General features: G+C 39.6%; 3 protein-coding genes across 6 annotated transcripts in view; 2 read left to right on the plus strand and 1 right to left on the minus strand.

Annotated features, from left to right (window-relative positions):
* b3gat1b (beta-1,3-glucuronyltransferase 1 (glucuronosyltransferase P) b) overlaps positions 1-3,283 on the plus strand; it is a 36,548-nt gene extending 33,265 nt beyond the window's left edge. For all 3 annotated transcript variants that reach the window (XM_067607389.1, XM_067607388.1, XM_067607387.1), the window contains 2 exons: positions 180-285; positions 1,797-3,283. In XM_067607389.1, coding sequence (XP_067463490.1) covers positions 180-266 — 87 coding nt within the window. In that variant the 3' untranslated portion in view covers positions 267-285; positions 1,797-3,283. The remainder of the gene's footprint in view (positions 1-179; positions 286-1,796) is intronic.
* Positions 3,284-3,316: 33 nt separating this feature from the next.
* On the minus strand, positions 3,317-11,496 carry LOC137195209 (beta-galactosidase-1-like protein 2). 2 transcript variants are annotated; one of them, XM_067607385.1, is made up of 19 exons: positions 10,763-11,496; positions 9,943-10,128; positions 9,789-9,857; positions 9,221-9,316; positions 8,676-8,784; positions 8,495-8,587; positions 8,297-8,378; positions 8,147-8,211; positions 7,949-8,033; positions 6,858-6,995; positions 6,587-6,667; positions 6,391-6,500; positions 6,146-6,292; positions 4,853-4,924; positions 4,655-4,733; positions 4,465-4,552; positions 4,279-4,390; positions 4,067-4,183; positions 3,317-3,603 (listed from the first exon to the last, which is right to left on the minus strand). In XM_067607385.1, the coding sequence occupies exons 1-19, from the start codon at positions 10,852-10,854 to the stop codon at positions 3,517-3,519; spliced, it is 1,908 nt and encodes a 635-aa protein (XP_067463486.1). In that variant the 5' UTR covers positions 10,855-11,496; the 3' UTR covers positions 3,317-3,516. The 2 variants fall into 2 exon arrangements, with proteins under 2 accessions (XP_067463486.1, XP_067463485.1); XM_067607384.1 differs by having other exon boundaries at positions 4,465-4,733.
* Positions 11,497-11,596: 100 nt separating this feature from the next.
* Positions 11,597-20,280, plus strand: ei24 (EI24 autophagy associated transmembrane protein). The gene is made up of 11 exons (XM_067607386.1): positions 11,597-11,726; positions 13,048-13,184; positions 14,375-14,520; positions 15,194-15,254; positions 15,634-15,700; positions 15,785-15,909; positions 17,184-17,303; positions 17,839-17,950; positions 18,045-18,156; positions 18,688-18,762; positions 18,848-20,280. The coding sequence occupies exons 2-11, from the start codon at positions 13,143-13,145 to the stop codon at positions 19,008-19,010; spliced, it is 1,023 nt and encodes a 340-aa protein (XP_067463487.1). The 5' UTR covers positions 11,597-11,726; positions 13,048-13,142; the 3' UTR covers positions 19,011-20,280.
* Positions 20,281-20,455: the final 175 nt, after the last annotated feature.

Here is a 20,455-nt window from a genome sequence, read left to right on the forward strand (position 1 = left end):
CTGTCAGCTTACAGCCAACCCTTTATGCTTACAGCTCATTTAAAACGGTTCTCCCTCTGAACACTGTGTTGAGGGTACGATGTGGTTTATTACTATTGCACAGCCAAAAGGTATGTATTAGTGTTTCATCATACTGACTGTATTTCTACTTTCCTTTCTTCTTTCTTCCTTTTCCACAGGTATTAGTATGGCACACACGGACGGAAAAGCCTGTGCTGGTAAATGAGGGCAAGAAAGGATTTACAGACTCTAATGTGGAGATATGACATACTTCATCTGACACAGGTAATAGCAGAGATTTAGAAATGCAAATTACTACTTTTCCACAAATGGGTTATTTTGGGGGATAGTCCAAAAGTTGGTTCACTGTGCAAAATAAGATAGGGACCTTACTTTAAATAGATATCTTACCTTTAAATAACACAATTGTCTCCTGCCAAACATTTTTGTTTTGGTTATCACAAGTATTTTTTTACCGTGCTAGCTGCGTTGCTCTACGGATGGCAATACTGGTCGGTCAGTTCACCACTTAGGTCCAGACTGAAATATCTCAATAACTGTTGGATGGATCAGGATGAAGACTACTGACTTTGACTGACTTTTCCCCAAAGGGATATCTAAAGTTAACATAAGCAGTGAAATATCTCAACATCTACCAGATGGATTGGCGCATTTTGTAAACATTATGGTTCCCAGATGATGTATCTTAATAACTATGGTGATTCCCTGACTTTTGATCTAGCGCCACCCTGAGGTTGATATTTGTGGTTTTGAGTGAAATTTCTTAGTAACTATTGGATGGATTGCCCTGTATGTTGACACAACATTCATGTTCCCCTCAGGATGATCTGTAATTTCCCCTGAATTTTCTTCTACAACCATCATCACGTCCACATTTCCATTTGCCCATTATGACCAAATAATGAATGAATGAATGAATAAATGAATTAAATTTTATTATTGTGTCGTGCATACTATTGCATGCCCGGCCCACGTGGGCTTACAAGACAGCATATATTCAAACAATCCAGAGTACAGCATATACATTGTCAAACAGCAGAAAGAAAATAACGAAACAACTGAAGCATCTTTCACCTTCAGATCTTCAGACCATCATTGTGTAGGGCAGAACTCCTAAATCACTGACAGGAGCTTACTATGTATTACTGAAAAATCAAAATAAATACTAATGAAACAATCTATCTTGCCTTCTTTTCCAGGCTTTTGAGATAAATTTAGCAAGTTTAAACGTATCAGAATTTAACAGCCATTCCAGTTTCTGCTCATCTGAACACCAGAATATTACAGGGTTTTGTTGAGCAATTTCATGGAACAGTAACTCTCTTAAGTCATCATAATTTGTACAGTACAAAAGAAAATGGGACTCACTTTCCACTTCACCCAAATCACACAGCTCACACAGTCTGTGTTACTCTGGAATATTTTTGAATCAACCAACCTCAAGAGCCAAATACCTGCAAAACTAATGACAATCCCATCAGCCTCAGCTGTACTTTGTGTTTAGTGCTAATTAGCAAATATTGGTATGCTAACACACTAAACTAACATGGTAAGCATAATAAACATTATATCTGCTTAACATCAACATGTTACCATTGTTATTGTGAACATGCTGATGTTAGCATTTAGTTCAGCGCACTGCTAACTAGACTCAAAACCACAAGCGTGGCTGTGGTCAGACTGTTAGTCATGTTTATAAATGGTTACTGTGGTTTGTAACAAGCCTTATTTTTCCCTGTTTGTCTTTATTGACTGTACATTTATTGTGGTTTCAGGGGAGGCATTTCTCCATGGGATTACATGGATTTAAGCCAACCTCAGAGCTCCATAAAGCAATGGCCAGGGTCAAAAATATTATCACAGCACGGTAGCTGTACTTCACCATAGCTTGGAAATGGAGGCACACCTGTCCAACCCCGGCAGCACAAAGCCATGTGCTTGTACAACCACAGAGTATCAAAGCACAACTGCACAAAAACAAGCCAGCCTCTTCTGCTCGGAGCACTGGCTGATGCGAGACACTGGAAGGAGTTGCCAAAAGGAGCTTGCCCACTGAGGTCTCCTCGGAGAGCTGAGACAAAGGATGTTAGGCGATTTAAACTGCAGGAAGAGATGGCACGGTGAGCAATAAAGAGCCCTCTCAGCGCAGACAACACCAGCCAACCATCCAATCAGCATTAAATAGGGCCCTTTTGTTCTGAAGCGAGCTGGCTGTCGGGCACAGGGCTGCACAGAGGAATAAAAAGGGTCCTTGTCTTAGGTGAGTCAGCACTGACTGACAGACTGCACTGAGGGGATCTGAACCCTAACCACTTGTACTGTACAACACTGAGCTATTTAGATAGCACCATGAACCCAGCACTAATTAGGAGTCGTGTAACTCCTCAACACACAAACACACCACGCTGTCACACTACGTACAATGAGCACACAGAAACACATGCACGGAGCAATGATTTATTATAATGTAACAGCGATGTCCTCTCTTACAGTCATTTACTCCACGCTCTTGTTTATTCCTCATATGCTGTAACTCTACTGAGGTCTTTGTTATTTAAGAGAACTTTCAGTATTCCCAGAGGCCTGTCCACTTCACAGGCCTCCTCATCAGCTAATTAAGATCTCACTGAGTGAAATGAAGGTTTCTCAGCAGAATTATTTATTGTTTCAGAGTATCTGGTACCATTCACTTGTTAGTTGTGTGCTGTGCTTGTGAGAGTAAATGGGATATGAAGTCATTACTCCAAAAACTGGATGCACATCCTTTCAAATAGCTGTATTACACAGTATAATTATTCCTTCCACAGATGGCTGGCTTGTAAGTAATGATTTCATACCCCATTGACTTGCAGCGGCTCTGCTAACAAATGCTAATGTTCTCTCAGACTCTGTGAATGTTAAAAGTTTGGTCAGTTATCGTTGTGACAAGGATCTAGAACCTTGAACTTTCACTTAATGATGTTGCCACACTGCTGCTTGTGTTTCATTTGAAAGCTGTTCACATCAGTCCTGCCTCAACTTATATTATCCCATAAACCTGTTCAGTTCAGTAACTGCTGCCCAACACATTCTGCAGAATATTCACGCAAGCAATACAAATCTAACAACATGAAATATAACTGCCATCTCCAGACAGAAATTGTTACTCTTTAACTAGGAATCCACGGGTAAAAGGATATACTTGGTAATTCTGCTCTATGTCTAAGGAGTCACTGTAACTAAAGGTACTGTATGTACATAGCTATAAACTGTTCCCATACAATCATGCCTCTCTGTCTTTGATTGATAAGTTGATGTAGCTAAATATTTGGCTGTATGTGTTTTTTGTACTGTGTATGTATGCGCAGTAGAGATTTGATCAAGGTGTTATATTAGTAACTATGATATAACAACACTGATATTATCCTCAACTTTAAAGACTCAGCCTGATGTGGTGAGTACTTTGTACACATATTTTACACAGAAAGAGAATGCCCATACAGGAGATGATGACAGTCACTGGATGTCTGCTGCCATGCCAAGATCAGGCATGTCCTCAAATTGGACCTTGTAGTCAGCCTCTTGCTCTTCAAACACAATCACCTTATTTATTTTTACGGAAAACATGTGAGAGACAAAGAAGAGAGAGTTAGAGTTCTTAGAGTAAAATCTGATTATGTTTTCACATGTAGTAAATGTAAAATTAATCTTTTGCATTGTAATGCAAGGGGAAAAAACGTTTAAAAGGAATAGTTTGACATTCTATCATGCTCATTTGCTTTCTGACTGAGAAGTTGGTAAAACTTTCATACCTGTCTGTTAAATATGAAGCTACAGTCAGCAGCCAGTTAGCTTAGTGTAGCATAAAGACTCAATCCATACTTAAAAAAGGACAGTGTAAAAAAAGATAAGTTGTTGTTCATGGATGAAACAAATGAGACAAAACGTGTTAAGTAGTGAGCTCTATTGGTGCTGGTTGGTGGGCTTTGTTACCATCAGAGGGGGGCCAAGCTAGCTATTTCCTTAAATGTCAAACTATTCCTTTAAAAAGTGCTGGTTTGTGCACCTGGTTGATTCCACTGTTGAGAAAGGGACCAGGTAGGTAGAGAGTCTGCTGGGGGCCAATGGACCAGTAGCGGCCCAGATTCAGCCCATTGACAAACACAACACCTTTCTCCCAACCCTATGGACCCAGGGACAATTAAATGTGTTCACGTACAAACACACATGCAGAAAAATGCACATGGTGTAGAAATCAATCGTTTCATTTAAACTCACTGGCAGCTTCACAAATGTGTCACTCGGATACCCGTATGCAAACAGCCTCCCCATGAAAAAACCTGGGAAGCTGGGAGTTTCAGGGAGAGTTTTCCAAGGTGCCTGATAAAGACTGAAACAAGAAAACGCTATTACAGAAATATTAAAGTGATATTCAGTGCTTTATATTCAATAAAGCATACAAACCTATCAATAAAGCTGGGTTTCATATCCAGGCTGTATATTGTAAAATCCTGCAGGGGAATATTGTTTAATAAAATGTCTCCCACGAGGCCTGCAATAACACAGATCAAAATTGGCTTGTACACAATCCACTGAGTGCTTGAGTGATTTAATAGCAAGAATAACAATGAACTGCGTATTGTCTGTCGATCACCTTTATGTTGTTTGTCAAGGTCTCTTCCCTGGTGAACTCGTCCACAGTTCTCTACCAATAAACTTAGGGTTCGCCGTTCCTGTAGGGTTATCACTTTTTATGCTTTTGGAAATTTGAGGCAACACCTCAACATAGCACTGCAAAATGCAAATGATGTTTATTGGACATCTCCTTTCAGTGTCCAACTTGATGCCATACCTTACCATCAGGAACTGCCAGCTCCAGGCTCTGGCGCTTGAAAAGGCCAATGTAGCTTCTGTCTACAAACACCTAGGAAGGAAAAGAATTGCTGACAAATAAATTATATCATTGTACATAACACATACACATTTTTTTAAATGAAATATCTCAAAGATTTAATTTTGCTATCTAAGTCATCATTTTTTCACATCCACTATGTGCTGTATTTCCTGAACTGTGTAACAGCAACATGGACTGACCACTGACAGCAATGACTGAAATAAAGGGGATAGTTTAACGAGCCACCCTGTGACACTTCACGCCACTGTCCTATTTCCAGCTTTGCCAGACCTGAAAAAACACTTTTTTTTCAGAGAAAAAGCTGTTTTGTACTTCAATACAATGTTGGCCCAACTAAAGACGTTGTTTACTAGTTAATTGTTTTCTTTTATAGTAGTTTTAACGATGTCACTTGTGTCTGTATCTACAAGGCAAAAATGAATTAATTGTTGGTTAATCTGCTGCTTTCAAGACATAATCTCACTGCTCAGATTATTATTTTTCAAATTATTAATCAAAAATAGAAAACTACAATAGGCAACTCACCCATGGCATTTTATTGTCCCGCAATGTACTCATAGTACTGGAGTAACATCCAGGTAACTACTATATCAACGCCCTTCAGCTTCCTATGTGCTAGGGGCAGCATTTGACACGTCATACGATGCAGCACCACAGCAGTACTGTGTTTTCAGTTTACCAGCACATCTAATGCTCATTAATTAATGTATTATATCTCATATCTGAAGTCTCCTCTGAAGTCTGGCGCTGACAAGAAAACTTTAGGAAGTCACTGCACCTGGCCAAGAAATTCTCTCACTTGCAACACCCCATAAAACCACAACTTGTCATTTCTATACTTGGATTTTTGCTTGGAATAACAAAGAAGATACAACATATTAATTAATGAGCTTCAGAAGACCTGATAGGCAGATTTTTACCATTTGGACAGAGCCAGGCTAGCTGTTAACCCCCTGCATCCAGTTGTTATGCTAAGCTAAGCTATTCATATTCATATTTAACAGAGAAAAGAGTGGTATGAATCTTCTCATCTAACTCTCAGCATGAAAGCGAATAAGCATATTTCACAAAATGTCAAACTAATGTTAAACTTTTGGTTTAGTTTCAGCAACTACAAAAAAGATAATGTATGAAATTACTTGTACATTACGCAATCAAGCATCCACACCCACCCTAATGCATAAGGTCAGAAAGAGTGAGATCATGCCTTCATGTACAGTGATGACTCACAAGGGCACGGTCTCGCACATTGTCTCCAGACTTCAATAAGCCTCCACTGGTGATAGTGGTCTCATACAGTGTGTATCCATAGGACTGGCCATTCTTGTTGTTAACAGGTAGGTTCTCCATGTTTACTGGCTTAGATGATTTAAATGGCTATAGAGAAAACTGAAATAATTAAATTGACCTCCTTGACAGAAAGCATCAATCCATACATCACATGTATGCAGACAATCTTACATCTAAAAACATACTCCCTCAGTGAAGCTCAAAGCGTCCCATAAGGACAGGTGCTGGTACATGATAGCTGGTTCATAAGCCTCCCTGTAACGCAGGGCTGGCATGTCCAGGAAACTCTCCCCTCCTGCACAGAAAGATCAGGCAAAGAAGTCAGTCACAGCATATGCTCACATATACTTCATTGTTATCTATATGTATCGTTTGACTTACTGTTGAATCGAGAAAGTAGATCCCTAAGAAGATGGTACTTTTGAGTGTACTCCCCAGCTTCAGACAAGGGAGCATCATAATCTGCCAAACATCATAGATTAACTATCATGTGCTGCCATCTGCTGGTTGTTTAGGGTAATGTTCTGTAGACTGCAAGAAACCTCTCCAGTTCAGGAAGAGTGCTTCATCATTATAATAAAATCTTTGTAAATTTGCATCAAAGACACCACTAGTTTGTTTTTGACAATGCACATGACACAGAGGAACCAACCATAGCTGGGGACTAATGCTTTGTAGGAAGGATCAGCGAGAGCTCCGCTCAGGAAGCCAAAACTTGAGCCTCCATGGAACATGTAGAGGTTGACAGACATGCCTCTCCTCAGCATTTCTCTCACAGTGGACACCATATCTGACAAGAAATTAAACATGTTGACAATGAACAAAGTGACTCCTATGAAACATAGTGTCAAAGCGTTAGAATCCCTGCAATGGAAAAAAAAAACTTACAAATAACTTATTAATGCAGTTTTTAAGTCAGGTCATTGAAATCTTTTAAATCCTCTGCTGACCTCTCATCAGGAGCTACAAAAGTGGGTTTAACATTTACATGTAAATTTACATTGTTGGTGTGAAGCTGGCGTTTCTCATGCAAAAAAGCAAAGAGGTAGGAAAATATAACTAAAACAAACTACAGCGTGAGATTGAAAGCATTTGTTTACAGCAATTCAGAGTGGCTTAAGGTTAAATATGGCTAGTGGGTAAGCTAAAAATAAAAACTTTATGAAGAGATGTCAGAGGTTTAATCTATGACAAAGGACAAAAAGTGACTCTGGATTTTCATTCAGTTTTGGCACAGAATTGGATTTTACCAACATCTATAAATTTTGTGTCAAAAATTGCTAAAAAAAAATTAAAAAGAAAGAAAAAAAGTCTGTCAAAGAGTCTGTCAAAAAGCCTCAAGCAACATTTAGACTGAGGAGAACTTTACGAAGAATTTCAGAATAAATGAAATGTGCTCAGCAGCATATACGATATCAAGAAATGTGAGCAATTCATGAAAGGATGAAACATGCAAACTAAACACAATTTAACTGCAGTTTATTTAGGCTCTTTTCAAATAGCTGTGATCAGGGGAAACACCATCAATTCTAAATATCAGACATTTCATCACATATAGGTTGTAATGTATCCCAGATTTTTGGGGATAATTTTCACCTTTTTTAAATAATTGATAGAGTAGAGGAAGGGAATGAGTGGAGAGAAAAGAGGGTATGATATGCAAAGGTCACTGGCTGGAAGCATTGATAGAGAGGTGTCAGTTTCATCTATAAAGCCAACACTAACAAGGAGAACCGTCCTTACCCTCTGGGGGGAGCACATGGTGGAGGTTACCCCACACATCATACCAGCCAGTCCAGTAGTCCATCACCATGGTGGGGCTGTTGGGCTGACAAACAGAAAACAATCCAAACTATTAACTTACGCTGATAATTGTCCGGCAATATAATCAAATGTCTACTTGACACCCTCAGATTCAGACTGTAAGGGGGAGATACAAACCTGGATAGCACTGAGATCCTGGATGTCTCTGTGATTTAGCTTCTGCAGCTTCACTGATCTGATGGCTACAAGACAGGAGATCACAAGCTAATCTCTGCACCTCTGTGTGTGTGTGTGTATATGTGTGTGTATTAATAATAAATACTGCACCTCCATCCACACCCCCTGACTTTAATGTGTTGTGGTTGTCTGATGTGAACAAAAGCTCACTGATCCCTCTGGACTGTAAAGCCTTCAAAATAAAACAAAAAGATATTAGCATCATCAGACTGATCAGTTTTGTATATGTGTATTTGTCCACTCGTATGCATGTAGGATTTGTTTAACAAAGGAACCTTATCACATTACCTCTTTAATGAAAAGCATGTAACTTTCATCTTTTGCAAATGATCCATATGCATTTTCAACCTGCACTGCAATGATAGGACCCCCTTTCTTAAACTAAAAAACACAAGCAAACATTTTATTAAGTTAAATGTAGCTGCAGCTACACGCAGACTTGTTTTCAGGCTGAGTGATAAAAAGCTACCTGCAACGGAACCACTTTTGGTATAAGTTTGTCAAAATACGTGTTCACAGCCTGAGTGAAGCTTGGGTAAGTCGTCCTCAGTCTCATGCTGCCATCACGGAGGAGCCAGCTGCAGAGAGACAGAAAACAAGGTGCTTAGTTGTGACTAAAGCCACAGAGCTGCAAGAACAACGGGGGCACAGTAAGTCGAACATACTGGACAAAGCTTCACACACACTGGGCGAGTCTTCCCTTACAGCAAGATATGACTTTTTCACCCTGATTGCACTCAACAAAAAAATGGTACTTTGTGGTTCAGATCAAGTGGCTTCTGTGCTGCTGTTTTAAATTCACTTAAAACTTAATTGCATTTATTCAGGGACATAAACTATTCAGAGCTCAGTGAAAAAAGTAGTGCACAAGCTTTGAGTTTAAACTGACATCCTGCTTTCATACATACATGTAGCTTACACAAGAAAATCTGGATTTCTATATACAGTTATCTATGTTTCACCACACAAAATCAGATTTTTTCCCCAAAAAGTTAAGAATCCACCATGACTTACCTTGGTAGTCCTCCAAGATCCAGCTCAGAGGAAATGTAAGGCCCAGGACGTAAAATCACCCACAATCCCAATTCAGCGGCAAGATTGATATAGGCTCTGAAACCGAGACAGAGAAAGCAATCAATAAGCAGTTTCTATCTGCAGAATCACAAAGTTTAGACTGACTGAGAACCCATATCTCATTGTTTGAGAGGTGTGAAATGTGCTTGGCAACAACAGCGGTAGGCTCAGGCCTTACATCCCTCTTGACTTATCACCACTGTGTCGTTAATTGCTTGATAAGTTGCTGTTGTTGTGGAGATGCCACTGTTGTCAGGTGGGACGCTCTGCCTCTAGCGTCTCCCCTGAGCACAGGGGCTTAGATGATGAGAAGGAAAGGAAGAGTATTACCAACCCACATTAGAGCAGGTGATACTGTCAGAACAGCTAGAGAGGTGGTGCAAGGTGGTTGCATTCTGAAGTGGCATTGTACTGAGTTTGGTTTAATGTTGAGAGAGCACTTGTACAAGCAAAAAATCAGTGTGAGTGTTTTGTATTCATGTCAAGTAAGATTCACACTACTCCTTACACTAAATCCAGCTGTGTGTGGAAGTTGAACACCCCTCTCTCTGGCTGGTGCAGACTCCACGGCACGTACCTGCAAGGGTGCAGGATGTTCTCTGTTAACATTCAACTGGTGACCAGGCTTGAGATACAAAATGGATCCATAGTAGTTTTCCTACGTAGTCAGGGTGTTGATGCCACAGGCCTTCATTTTCATCAGGCGGTCCCTCCAGTAGGCCCTGGGCACACGGAAATAGTGGATGGATCCCCCGAGGATGCGGAAAGGCTCTTCCTCCAGGGTGAACTGGGACGAGTTGGCGCTCAGGCCCACTTTCCTGCTCATCCTCTGTCCCCCTGCTGGCATGCTAGGAGAGGAGTAGTAGTTTATTTGTGTCACACTCATATAATATGGCACATAGGCTATTGTGCCTGAATTGACCACATGACATGCTTGATAGGAATTTGCAGACATCTTGCGTTGGAAAACATGAGCACAAAGGAGCAGGAACATAACAGAATTTAGAGGCAAGATAGACTTTAACTGAGGGGATTAGCCCTTTGTATCAACTTTTACAAAATAAATGTTAATTTAAAAATGTTTTTCTTCATATAACATCCATTATGTTGTAGTTAAAGTCACTCTTTGTTCATATTCTTAAAGGGAAATTAATACAGTGTGACGTATGGTGGCATCCAGTGACACTGTTACACTTCATATGAGCCTCAATAGCCTGTAATATTCCTATAAAAGTGTATTTTATAGTGTGTCTGTGACACCCCAATGCCTTTAGGTTTTTTCATCACATTTTTAAGTACAGTCACATTTTGTCTCTAACAGTATAACCATATCCCTGCAGAAACAAGAGCTTGCTATTGCTATTGCTATATTAACGGGTCATTGTATTTCACTGTTATAAGGTACATTAGTAAGCACAAACAGCCTCAAAGTAGCTCTAATGGAAACATATTCAACAACAAGTTGGTCAGAACTTGACTTACCCGAGATATCTGTACATGATGAAGCCAGCAATGCACAGGCAGATAAGTGCATATTTCCTTTTGTGCGCATTTCTTATCCTCAAGACAACCATCGATAGGATGTCAGGATCCCTTCCAGTACAGTCCGGTTAAGTTTACAGCAGCATCTGAGCACAGATGAACGCATGATGTTGGCATGAATAACGCACCGCCTCATGGGAGTGCCCCTGTGCAGAGCCATGGTGATCCAACACACCTCATTAACAAGGTTTGCATGTGGGTCGGTGTTATTTTGCAAAAATTGTATAGGTGAGGATGACCTTAATTCAAGATGACTACATTCAATATTTTCCTGATAGTAATGGGCCATTGATTTATTAAAACACAAAGTTAAAACAACAACAAAGAGTTGATGTTATCTTATCTTCAAGAGTAGGCTAGTGTCTATGGAAGTGATCAAAATGTAAACCTACGGAAAATTATTGTAGCAAACTACTGTATCAACATCTCTAAAAACTGCAATACTGGGTGACATTTTTCTAAATATTGCATGGTTTATTTTGAACTTGCCCATCATATTAAAGAAGAAAGAAAAAAGGTAGCCAACTGTTCATGATTGTGTTCAGAACTGACAACAAAGATTAATGTTGTCGTATGGTGCAACAAAATATCACTCCAGTCTACATATCTTATATTCTCTATTGGATGCATATGATATATTTTACACACATAGCATACACAAATGTTTCCCGTGGTTGTTTTTACACTGTTAAAAACAATAAAGATTAGACGTTCTTCTCATCCCGCTTTGAGACTCCGAAGAGAAGGACTACATTTCCCATGTTCCTTAGTATTTGGAGCTTGCGCAATATGTTTTCCACGGCCCTGGCTGGTGGTGGTGTCTGTTTGGTGTTGTTGTTGTCACATAAAGGGGGGAAAAGACATAATTGACGAAGTTAGTATAACACTGAGCCTGTCGCATGAGGTAAGGAGGATACTGTGGTTAACTATGTGCTTTCTCTCTGACTTAACTCGCGTGTTGAGGCGTTGTCTTGACGAAAAACACAACAGTTAAATTAGTTGTTCAGCGTTAACAGTTAGCTAGCACAGACAGGCGAGCTAGCAGAGCACTAAGTTAACTAAACAAACCACCGAAAGTCACTGATTATGAAACCAGAGGCATCATGCTGACCAGACTGCAAAGGAGAACAAAGATAGTGTCCTCAGATATCAAACTGTTAAGACTTTTCGACAGGCCAGAGAGAGCCAGCTAACACTGAGTGTTCGCTATCTGAGCTAACCCACTGAGTCAGCCTGCTAACGTTAACTCACACAAATAGTTTGAACAGGAAAATAAATGCTTCACCTTCACCATGTTCACAAAATTTATATATCATGTATAACTGACCGAGAGTCAGGCCGTTTAAGAATGAGGGAGGTCGCAGTGTTGTTAGATAACGTTACAAAGTCATGGGTTTCTTACAAATATATGACAAAAGTATAATTTAATAAACAGGCATTAGCTGTGCTTTTCTAATTTCAATTTCCTGTTAGACCTCCTTTTTACAGTATTAATGACGCTGGTAAGTTAAGTAGTTTGTGCTTTTCCTTCATGTTCTGTAAATTCAACTTATTTTCATCCCAAGGGACCATACAGCATGCTGCGTAGGACAGAGGAAAGACTTTAAAACTTAAAAAACAGTGAACCAACATGTCAGAAAGAAATGAGGAAACTCCCATTAGCGTGAACTTTTTATCGGAAGTTGTCGGGTTGGTTTGGTATTTTTAGACACAGATAAATGTATACCAAATATGAATGAGCACAAAATGGCTACCAAATAAATCAAGTGTGACAGTTGTTTGTTATGCTGTGTCAGTAATGCCAAATGAGTTTTTGTCATGTATGTAACTCATTGTGAACTGTAGTAACATTATAACAACATGATACTAGAGGGTTTGATGCTTGTACAGGAACAACTTTTTAGAGAAAAAACTGTGAAAAAAACAAATGTAGAGATGCCAAGATTACTCTTGCTTATGTCAGAGAATTTATAGGGCAGATTTTTTTTTAACTCTTTAAAGCATGTAGGGTGATTATTTTGTACAAATGCGCTCATTTCTACTACTGAGTAAAGATTGTATAGAGTGGAAAAATTTAGTTAACACAATCAAACTTACATTGCAAGAAAATTCTCCAAGCAATCATATTCAAAGTGAGGAATCTGCTTTTACATCTGACTTAGATTTTTGTGAATTGCTGCTTGCTCCTGTCCTCACTTTGTTTGCTGGGTTTTGGATTGTGGCAGGTTACTGGGTGAGCCTCTTCCTGCCATGACAGCTGACCACCAGGTCACCAGCCCCCCCTCCTTCTGCAGTTGATGGATCTGCAGCTGGTCCAGAGATGACAGACAGCGTCAGGGCCTTCCTCCGCAATGTTGCGACGGTCAGCAGACACACACACACTGTACTCACACACAAGCTATGACACGAGGCACAAGTGTGTAGTTCATGGACAGTGAAACGGATCCGGATTTCAAATAATGGACCCATTCAGCTTTATTTCGAAATGTCAGAGAAACATCTGTAGGTGTGTTTGTTGTTCAGATAAGTATATTAAAGATTGTAATTATAATTGTAATTTTATTGACATGTGTCCAACTAACAAACCTACATATAGATAAGCATTAAAAACTGACAGAAAAAAGAAAGACATGAATCCTTATACAGACAAGATAACAGGTGGCATATATTCAGAACAAAGGGGAGTGAAAACAATAAAAGTAATACTTGCACAACATAAATCACTTGAATACAGTATCCCTGCAGTAAATGCTAGATTTGTGAAGCCTATAATGTTAAATATTTTTTATTGTGTCAAACAGAAATTCTTTTAAAAAATAGAACATCACATTCTCTGTGTATTAAGGATAAATGTCATCACACAAGTCCTCTGAGGATGCAGTGCACTTTTTCCAGGACAAATGACGATGGATGAACTCCGTTTTCTACTCATCACCTTGAACTTTATCATTGTGTACCATCAGCTTGAATGAATCCTGGCTTTACACCAAAAGAGTTCAAAGATAATTTGTCTGCAATAATTCCAGATATCTCTTTCGTTATCCCATTAACAGTGTCTCACTGCTACCTGATGTCAGGAAAGACTTTCATTAAATGCTGTACAATAGCCATGGATCAATATTAGGCCAACAGTCACCTTGAGTGTCATGATTATCTACCTTTAATATGATGAAGGCTTCTCCCTTAACATAGTTGGCATGGATGTTTTTAATATTATTATATTTTAAGTAGGTTGGACAGAGGAAAGGTGAGTGTGTGTGGTGAAGCATTTTACTAAATAGCCTCTGTGTTGGCAGTGTCTTAGACTTCAGTTATATGGGATTTTATTGAGAGATAGTCCACATGTTGTTTCCGAGGGATTTCCAGCTTGTCAAGAAGAAATACTGTGGTCATCGTGATATTGTTATAACATAACCAGAACCAACTAAAATATTGTTAACAGGATCTGTGTACGCCTCATTCTTGTGTACAGCAAGCGCTCACTGTGACATTTCAAGGCTCCACTACAGAGGTCATCTTACAAAGTTATGTGTATTCTCTCTCACTCTCCAGGGGATCAAGGACTCCATATTGGGGATTGGAACAATCTCCAAGCTGGATGCCCGCATCCAGCAGAAAAGGGAAGAGCAGCGGAGGAGAAGGGCTAGCGGGGCCCTGGCACAGAGACGGGCACAGAGTGAGGAGCGCAAACCAGACAAGTAGGCCAGAAAAAAGCTACATATTTTAGTTGCAGTGTTACTGTTGTCTGACTCAGGCTAAATAACAATAATAGTATGTTTTATGCCTCTGTCTGCATATGTCATTGCTCTTTAGGGGATTGATAGCTACTCTTCTAAAAGGCTGAGAATGCAACTTAATACTGTGCACTTAAAAGCTTAGCTCCTCATCTCTTGTCACAGCTTGTAATCGAATCTGTACAGTCAAGCAAATGGAGTTTAGATGTATTGTAATTAATGTTGGGTTTTGACAAGGAGTAAGAATGCATGGAAGGAAAAGGACAATCTCTCTGGCTCTGCTGCATTGAGTTTGATTGTTTTTATTTTTTCTGTTCATTGCGAGTCTGACAATGTTATACGAGCGCAATGCTAAATTGATGGAGTACTCTTAATAAATATGTAAATTACAACATGTTGCTTAATTGGAGCAGTCTTGAATCTGTGCAGATCTAACAGTGTATATCCTCATTTGAAAGGACCTGCTATCTATTGTTCCAAATATCCTCAATTTGTAAAGAGAGACATGCTTAAAGCATCCACAAGTTTGTCTGACTCTGGTTATATTGGAAAAATAAAAGTAACACTAAACTGAAACCAGACTACCCCATTTATCATCAACAATGATGGCCATGGTTGTTATTACTTTATCTTTCAGTGACCCCAAAGTAGCCAGCAGGATTTTTCAGTGCTGTGCCTGGAATGGAGGAGTGTTCTGGGTAAGATGTTTTGCCTACTGTTACAGTAAAACCTCTTCACTCATACATTACTGAGAGACTTAACAGCTGGAGGTTATAAGTTCAATATTAATACTGCCCCTGAGTTCTAATGTGTTGTCCCAGAGTTTTCTTTTAGCTTCTGTATAATATTAAGAGTAAACCCATCTTGTAAATGTCAGTAAAATCCTTGTTTAGTAAACTATTACTTATATAACAAACTCTACTTAAATACCTGATAGACAACCTTCTTGTGTGGAGAAGCACTGTTCAGTGATGAGTGTTGAACAGAACATTTAGGCATCTCACTCAATTTGTTCTGAAGTACATATTTCAACATATTGCCATGAACTATAACTAAAGCATTTTGTTTTCTTTCCAGCTCAGTCTGTTTCTCTTCTACCGGGTGTTTATCCCACTGCTGCAGGCTCTCACAGCAAAAATCATCGGTATGTATGGCTGCTAGTGAACCAGAGGCAGGTTCTCTGGCTTGTGGCAAAAACTTGTCAGTCAACAAGCTGTTTTTGCTCCAGGTGACCCCTCTCTCCATGGCAGCGTGTGGTCCTGGTTAGAGTTCATCCTGACCTCCGTCTTCAGTGCTCTCTGGGTTCTCCCTCTGTTCGTCCTCAGCAAGATAGTCAACGCCATCTGGTTCCAGGTCAGGGGCTGCTATTGCTACACTGTAATGACATGATGCCTTTTTATAAAAATCAAACAAGATGGAACATTAATGCATAGATCCCACTGCACAGCCTGATGTCGTATCCCCAGACATGATCAAAATTGCATCCTCTTCAACAGTCTTTAGTGGCTTTTGTGACACACTGTCCAAAGCTGCGGGAGATGTTCTCTCAGTGGTTGGGCTAAAAGCATAGCCTACATATAAACAAAAGCAACAACATATAGCTGGTATAGCTATATATAGCTAAAATACAATAGTTAATTTACATTCCAAGCTTATTCCCTGGTCAGATCAGTGTTTCAGATGCAATAAATCAGTCATAAAAAACCTGTAAGAACCATGAACAGCTTCAGGAGGGGAGGGAGACACTATTAGTCTATCGCTGCCTCTAATATCATATATCACAAAGAGAAATGAAAAAATGAAACTCACCAATTATTGAGATTTTTGGCATGTTTCTACATGACAAATTTATCATGGACATGGAAAAATCACTATGGGAGGATGTTCCCTACAACCATTTTATTCAGAAATGTAGTTTTTGTTTGAGATAAAGGAGAAAGCTGCTTCACAGAGGTGTGTGTGTGTGTGTCAGGAAGAGTAGTAAAGACTTCAGAGGGGAAACTCAGCTTTAATGCACAGGACAGGATTTAATGTATTTATTACAACATTCATTGCAGCATTAGAGATGCTAATTTATCATTTTTTTCCAAGACCACCTCAAACTTTTGTTGCTACCGGGGAACTCAGATCTCTTTTAGGGCAGCTAAGCTCTTCCTTGCTCCCACATAAATTCAAACACTGGTATGAAACAATGAGGCATTGCTAATTGTCTTTGTCTTTGAAGCATCTGCAGACACAACAACATACACAGCAGTGTGTGAATTAGTCTGAAACTCAGACTTGTTGCTTGATAAAGGTCGATGGAAATCTATTTTGGACTTTTCTCAGTGCTTTTATGTGGGAGGATCAGGACAAAATAGTACTGAATACATATTGTAATATTGTTATTATTATATAAAATGAATTCATCATACAGAAACCACTTTGTGTTTATAGTCACGGTTGTAATTACAGCTCACACAAACATAAGAGCCTTTTCAGACTTACGTCTCATACTGCTGTTGCAATGCAGAAGACACTTGTGTTCCAAACCCTGTTATTTGTAGTGTTTATTTCATATTCATTGTTGCAGTCTGGCTGGTGAAATGCAGATAAACATATCAGTGTGTTGTTATTCTCTGTTGCAGGATATTGCTGACCTAGCATTTGAAGTGTCTGGCTGTAAAGCGCAGCCGTTCCCCAGCGTCAGTAAGATCATCGCAGACATGCTCTTTAACCTCCTCCTCCAGGCACTCTTCCTCATTCAGGTACTCCCTGCCTGGTGTGCATTTACCCAGAACTATATCTGATTCTCCTCACAGTCCTCAGACAGGATGCTTGAGTTGAACAGATACAGTAAAGTTGCTGTTGTGGTCTGACACTGTAGGCCCAGATTCACCAAATGTTTGCTTTTCTGAATGAGTCACAAAGTCATGCTGTTCATAAACTGTGGTCCAAGATGCCTAATTGAACTGAATGCAATTGGTCAATCAGAACAGCAGCTATCAGTAGCATCATCTCCAGCATGTCAAGCAAGCAAGAGAAACAATCCCATTCTAGACTCCCAAGTCAATTCAGAGAATGTTCAAAGTATATATAAGACTGGTGCCACACTTGGTGGGGTTATTTATTTATTTATTTATTTTACCCAGACATTGTTTCAGAAACCGGTGAAGATGGCCGTTGTTACTTGTTTTGAAGACTTTTTGCATCTGAACTTGGTCCAGTATTCATTTGTAATTGCTCTCTCAGTGCAGTTTTGGTCGATTGAACTGTTTCTCATGTGTTTTCATCATCCTCTAGGGTATGATCGTTAGCCTATTCCCCATTGATGCCATTGGACAGATGGTCAGCCTCCTCCACATGTCTCTGCTCTACTCCCTGTACTGCTTTGAGTATCGCTGGTTCAACCATGGTGAGATACTCCTTAACTTTCCAAACCAAAATAAATCGTGTGAAATGAACGTACAACTCAAACAAATCATTGTGGCTGTTAATGTTTGTTTTAGGCATTGAGATGCACCAACGGCTGTCCAACATTGAGAGGAACTGGCCCTATTACTTCGGCTTTGGTTTGCCCATGGCTCTGCTGACCGCCCTGCCCTCCTCATACATCATCAGGTAAGACTGCTAATTAAGCAAGAAAATATGATATATCTTGTTCATTCATAATGAAAATAATCATTATTTGCACTGCAGTTTTACTTCTGACATTTTTTTAAAATTAAAGTGTGAATCTGTATGTAAGGTCTATTTTCTAACTGCCCTACAGGTGGCTTTTACACATTATTATCATCATAGAAAGAGTTACCATAGTTACTTGGTGTCATATTGTTTCAGCTCCACTCAAGTCCAACATCTGTTTTCATGATGGAAATTAGGAAAGCTAAGTGTTATCATAGATGGGTCTAATAAGTTTAAGCGAACTTTGAGTTAATGACCTCAAATCTATGGGATTAAAAATAAATAAATACTCCTCCAAATACTGGACAGCAGCACTTCACTAGAATCATCACCAGGGTCACATCCTGTCTCAAGTCAAAAGGTATTTCTGCACTGACAGGACCAGTTTTGAAAAATACAGGTAAAATGTAGCATATGCTTTACTGCATTTACTATATGTCATGTTTTTGTTCTTTTCTTTCCAATTAGTGGCTGCTTGTTCTCTATCCTCTTCCCTCTGTTCATCATCAGCGCTAATGAGGCCAAGACACCAACAAAGCTGTAGTAAGTGTTACATAAAGTCAACTTTTTTTTTTTAATGGGTTCGGTTCACTGCGTGAGTCACTGATCACGTTTTCCAATCTCTCAGCCACTTCCAGCTGCGTCTCTTCTCCCTGGTTGTGCTGATTAGCAACAAGCTTTTCCACAAGACGGTCCACCTGCAGTCCTCCCTGACATCGTCCACCTCCTCAGAGAGGCTGTCATCCCCCCACACCTCCCCGTCCCGACAGAGACTTCTGCCCACCCAGTGATGGACCCACTTGAAGGAGATCGATGCGTGGCTTCACTCAACGTGACAAAGTGATTCTTCCAGGATTTCCCTTATGGGATGGTATGCGGTTTAGGACATGTTTTTAATCTAATCTCTGGCCCTTTGATTATTCATTTGCTGCACCCACCACACACATTTTCAGTGTGACACACAAATTGACTGCCCTGTGCCTCACACTCAAAACACATTATATACTCAGCTCTCGACTTGTTTTCTTTTGTGAATTTTTTTTTTTTTTGTATAATGTGCCATTTGAGTGACTCTCCTTTAATAAATGACAGCACAAGACATCATGTAGTTTCAATGTTTAAACAAACTTGTGACTAAACGAAGGAATTTTTTTAACTTTGAAGGGGCTTGTTTGCATTAAGGAGCAAAGCACAGTCTTGTTTTACCTACAGTACGTGTTTTCTTGATGTTGCAAGTCACATTCCTTCCTCACAGATTGAATGCTTTCCTGCACATGAATATGTTTCTCTGTCAAATGATGTCCTAGCAGTTCCAAGAATGACCTTGTACAGTTAAAAAAAGGGAGGCTTTTTTATTCTTTAAGAGCTGTGTTTTTAGGAGAATTTACAAATGAGTCCAGGAGCTGCTATAAAAAAGGATTGGTGACCTTTAGTAATGGAAACCAAATAACAGTGTCACTCTTGTCATGTGCTTATGAGAGATTTGCTTGGTGTCTCATCCCAAATTAAAATCTCACTCCATTGTCCAGTGAACATGTTGCAAATCACAAGGTGACACCAGCAACCGAAAAGCTGTCTAAGTGTTTTCAGTCTGTGTGAATTTAGTAGTTGATAGGTGAGATGACACTGCCAAATTGCTGCATCTATGTTTTGTTTATTTCACTTCAACCACTACAAAAGCTAAGCTCTGCAATATAGAGAGTTCAACTCTTTATATCTTGACAAATACGTGATCAGCCTCGACCTGCTTGCTCTAGTTTCCCCCCAGAGAGCTGAAGCAAATATAACTGGTCCCTAAAGATAGTCAGCTGTTTGCTTTTTGTGCTGTATATAATATTAATACATCCTGAATGTCCTTCCAACATGCAATGACCCCTGTCACCACCTTCTCTGTCTCTCACTCATCAGAGCTCATGGCCCTGGGGAGGGGCCACAATTTTGAAACGGTGTGTAATTATTGTAAGAGGAGCAAAGTGTTTGTGCTGACTGATATTTGTGAGTGAGGTTTTGTAAAAGTAATATGTCTAATTTCAATAAAATTGGTCAGTATTCAATATTTGATCACTGTGTTCAGGGTTTTGCTACCGTGGGGAGGACTTGACGGGATGTTTCAAATTCAGCAGTGAAAAGATGTAGAAGATGGGAGGGGGGCAGTTAGAGTTGGTGTAAGACCACACATAAATGATGGTCACACTGAAAAAGCAATTAATATACAAAAAGAAGAATTAATGTTTTA

Source organism: Thunnus thynnus, chromosome 13 (assembly GCF_963924715.1).
Source record: "Thunnus thynnus chromosome 13, fThuThy2.1, whole genome shotgun sequence".
NCBI classification, from domain to species: domain Eukaryota; kingdom Metazoa; phylum Chordata; class Actinopteri; order Scombriformes; family Scombridae; genus Thunnus; species Thunnus thynnus.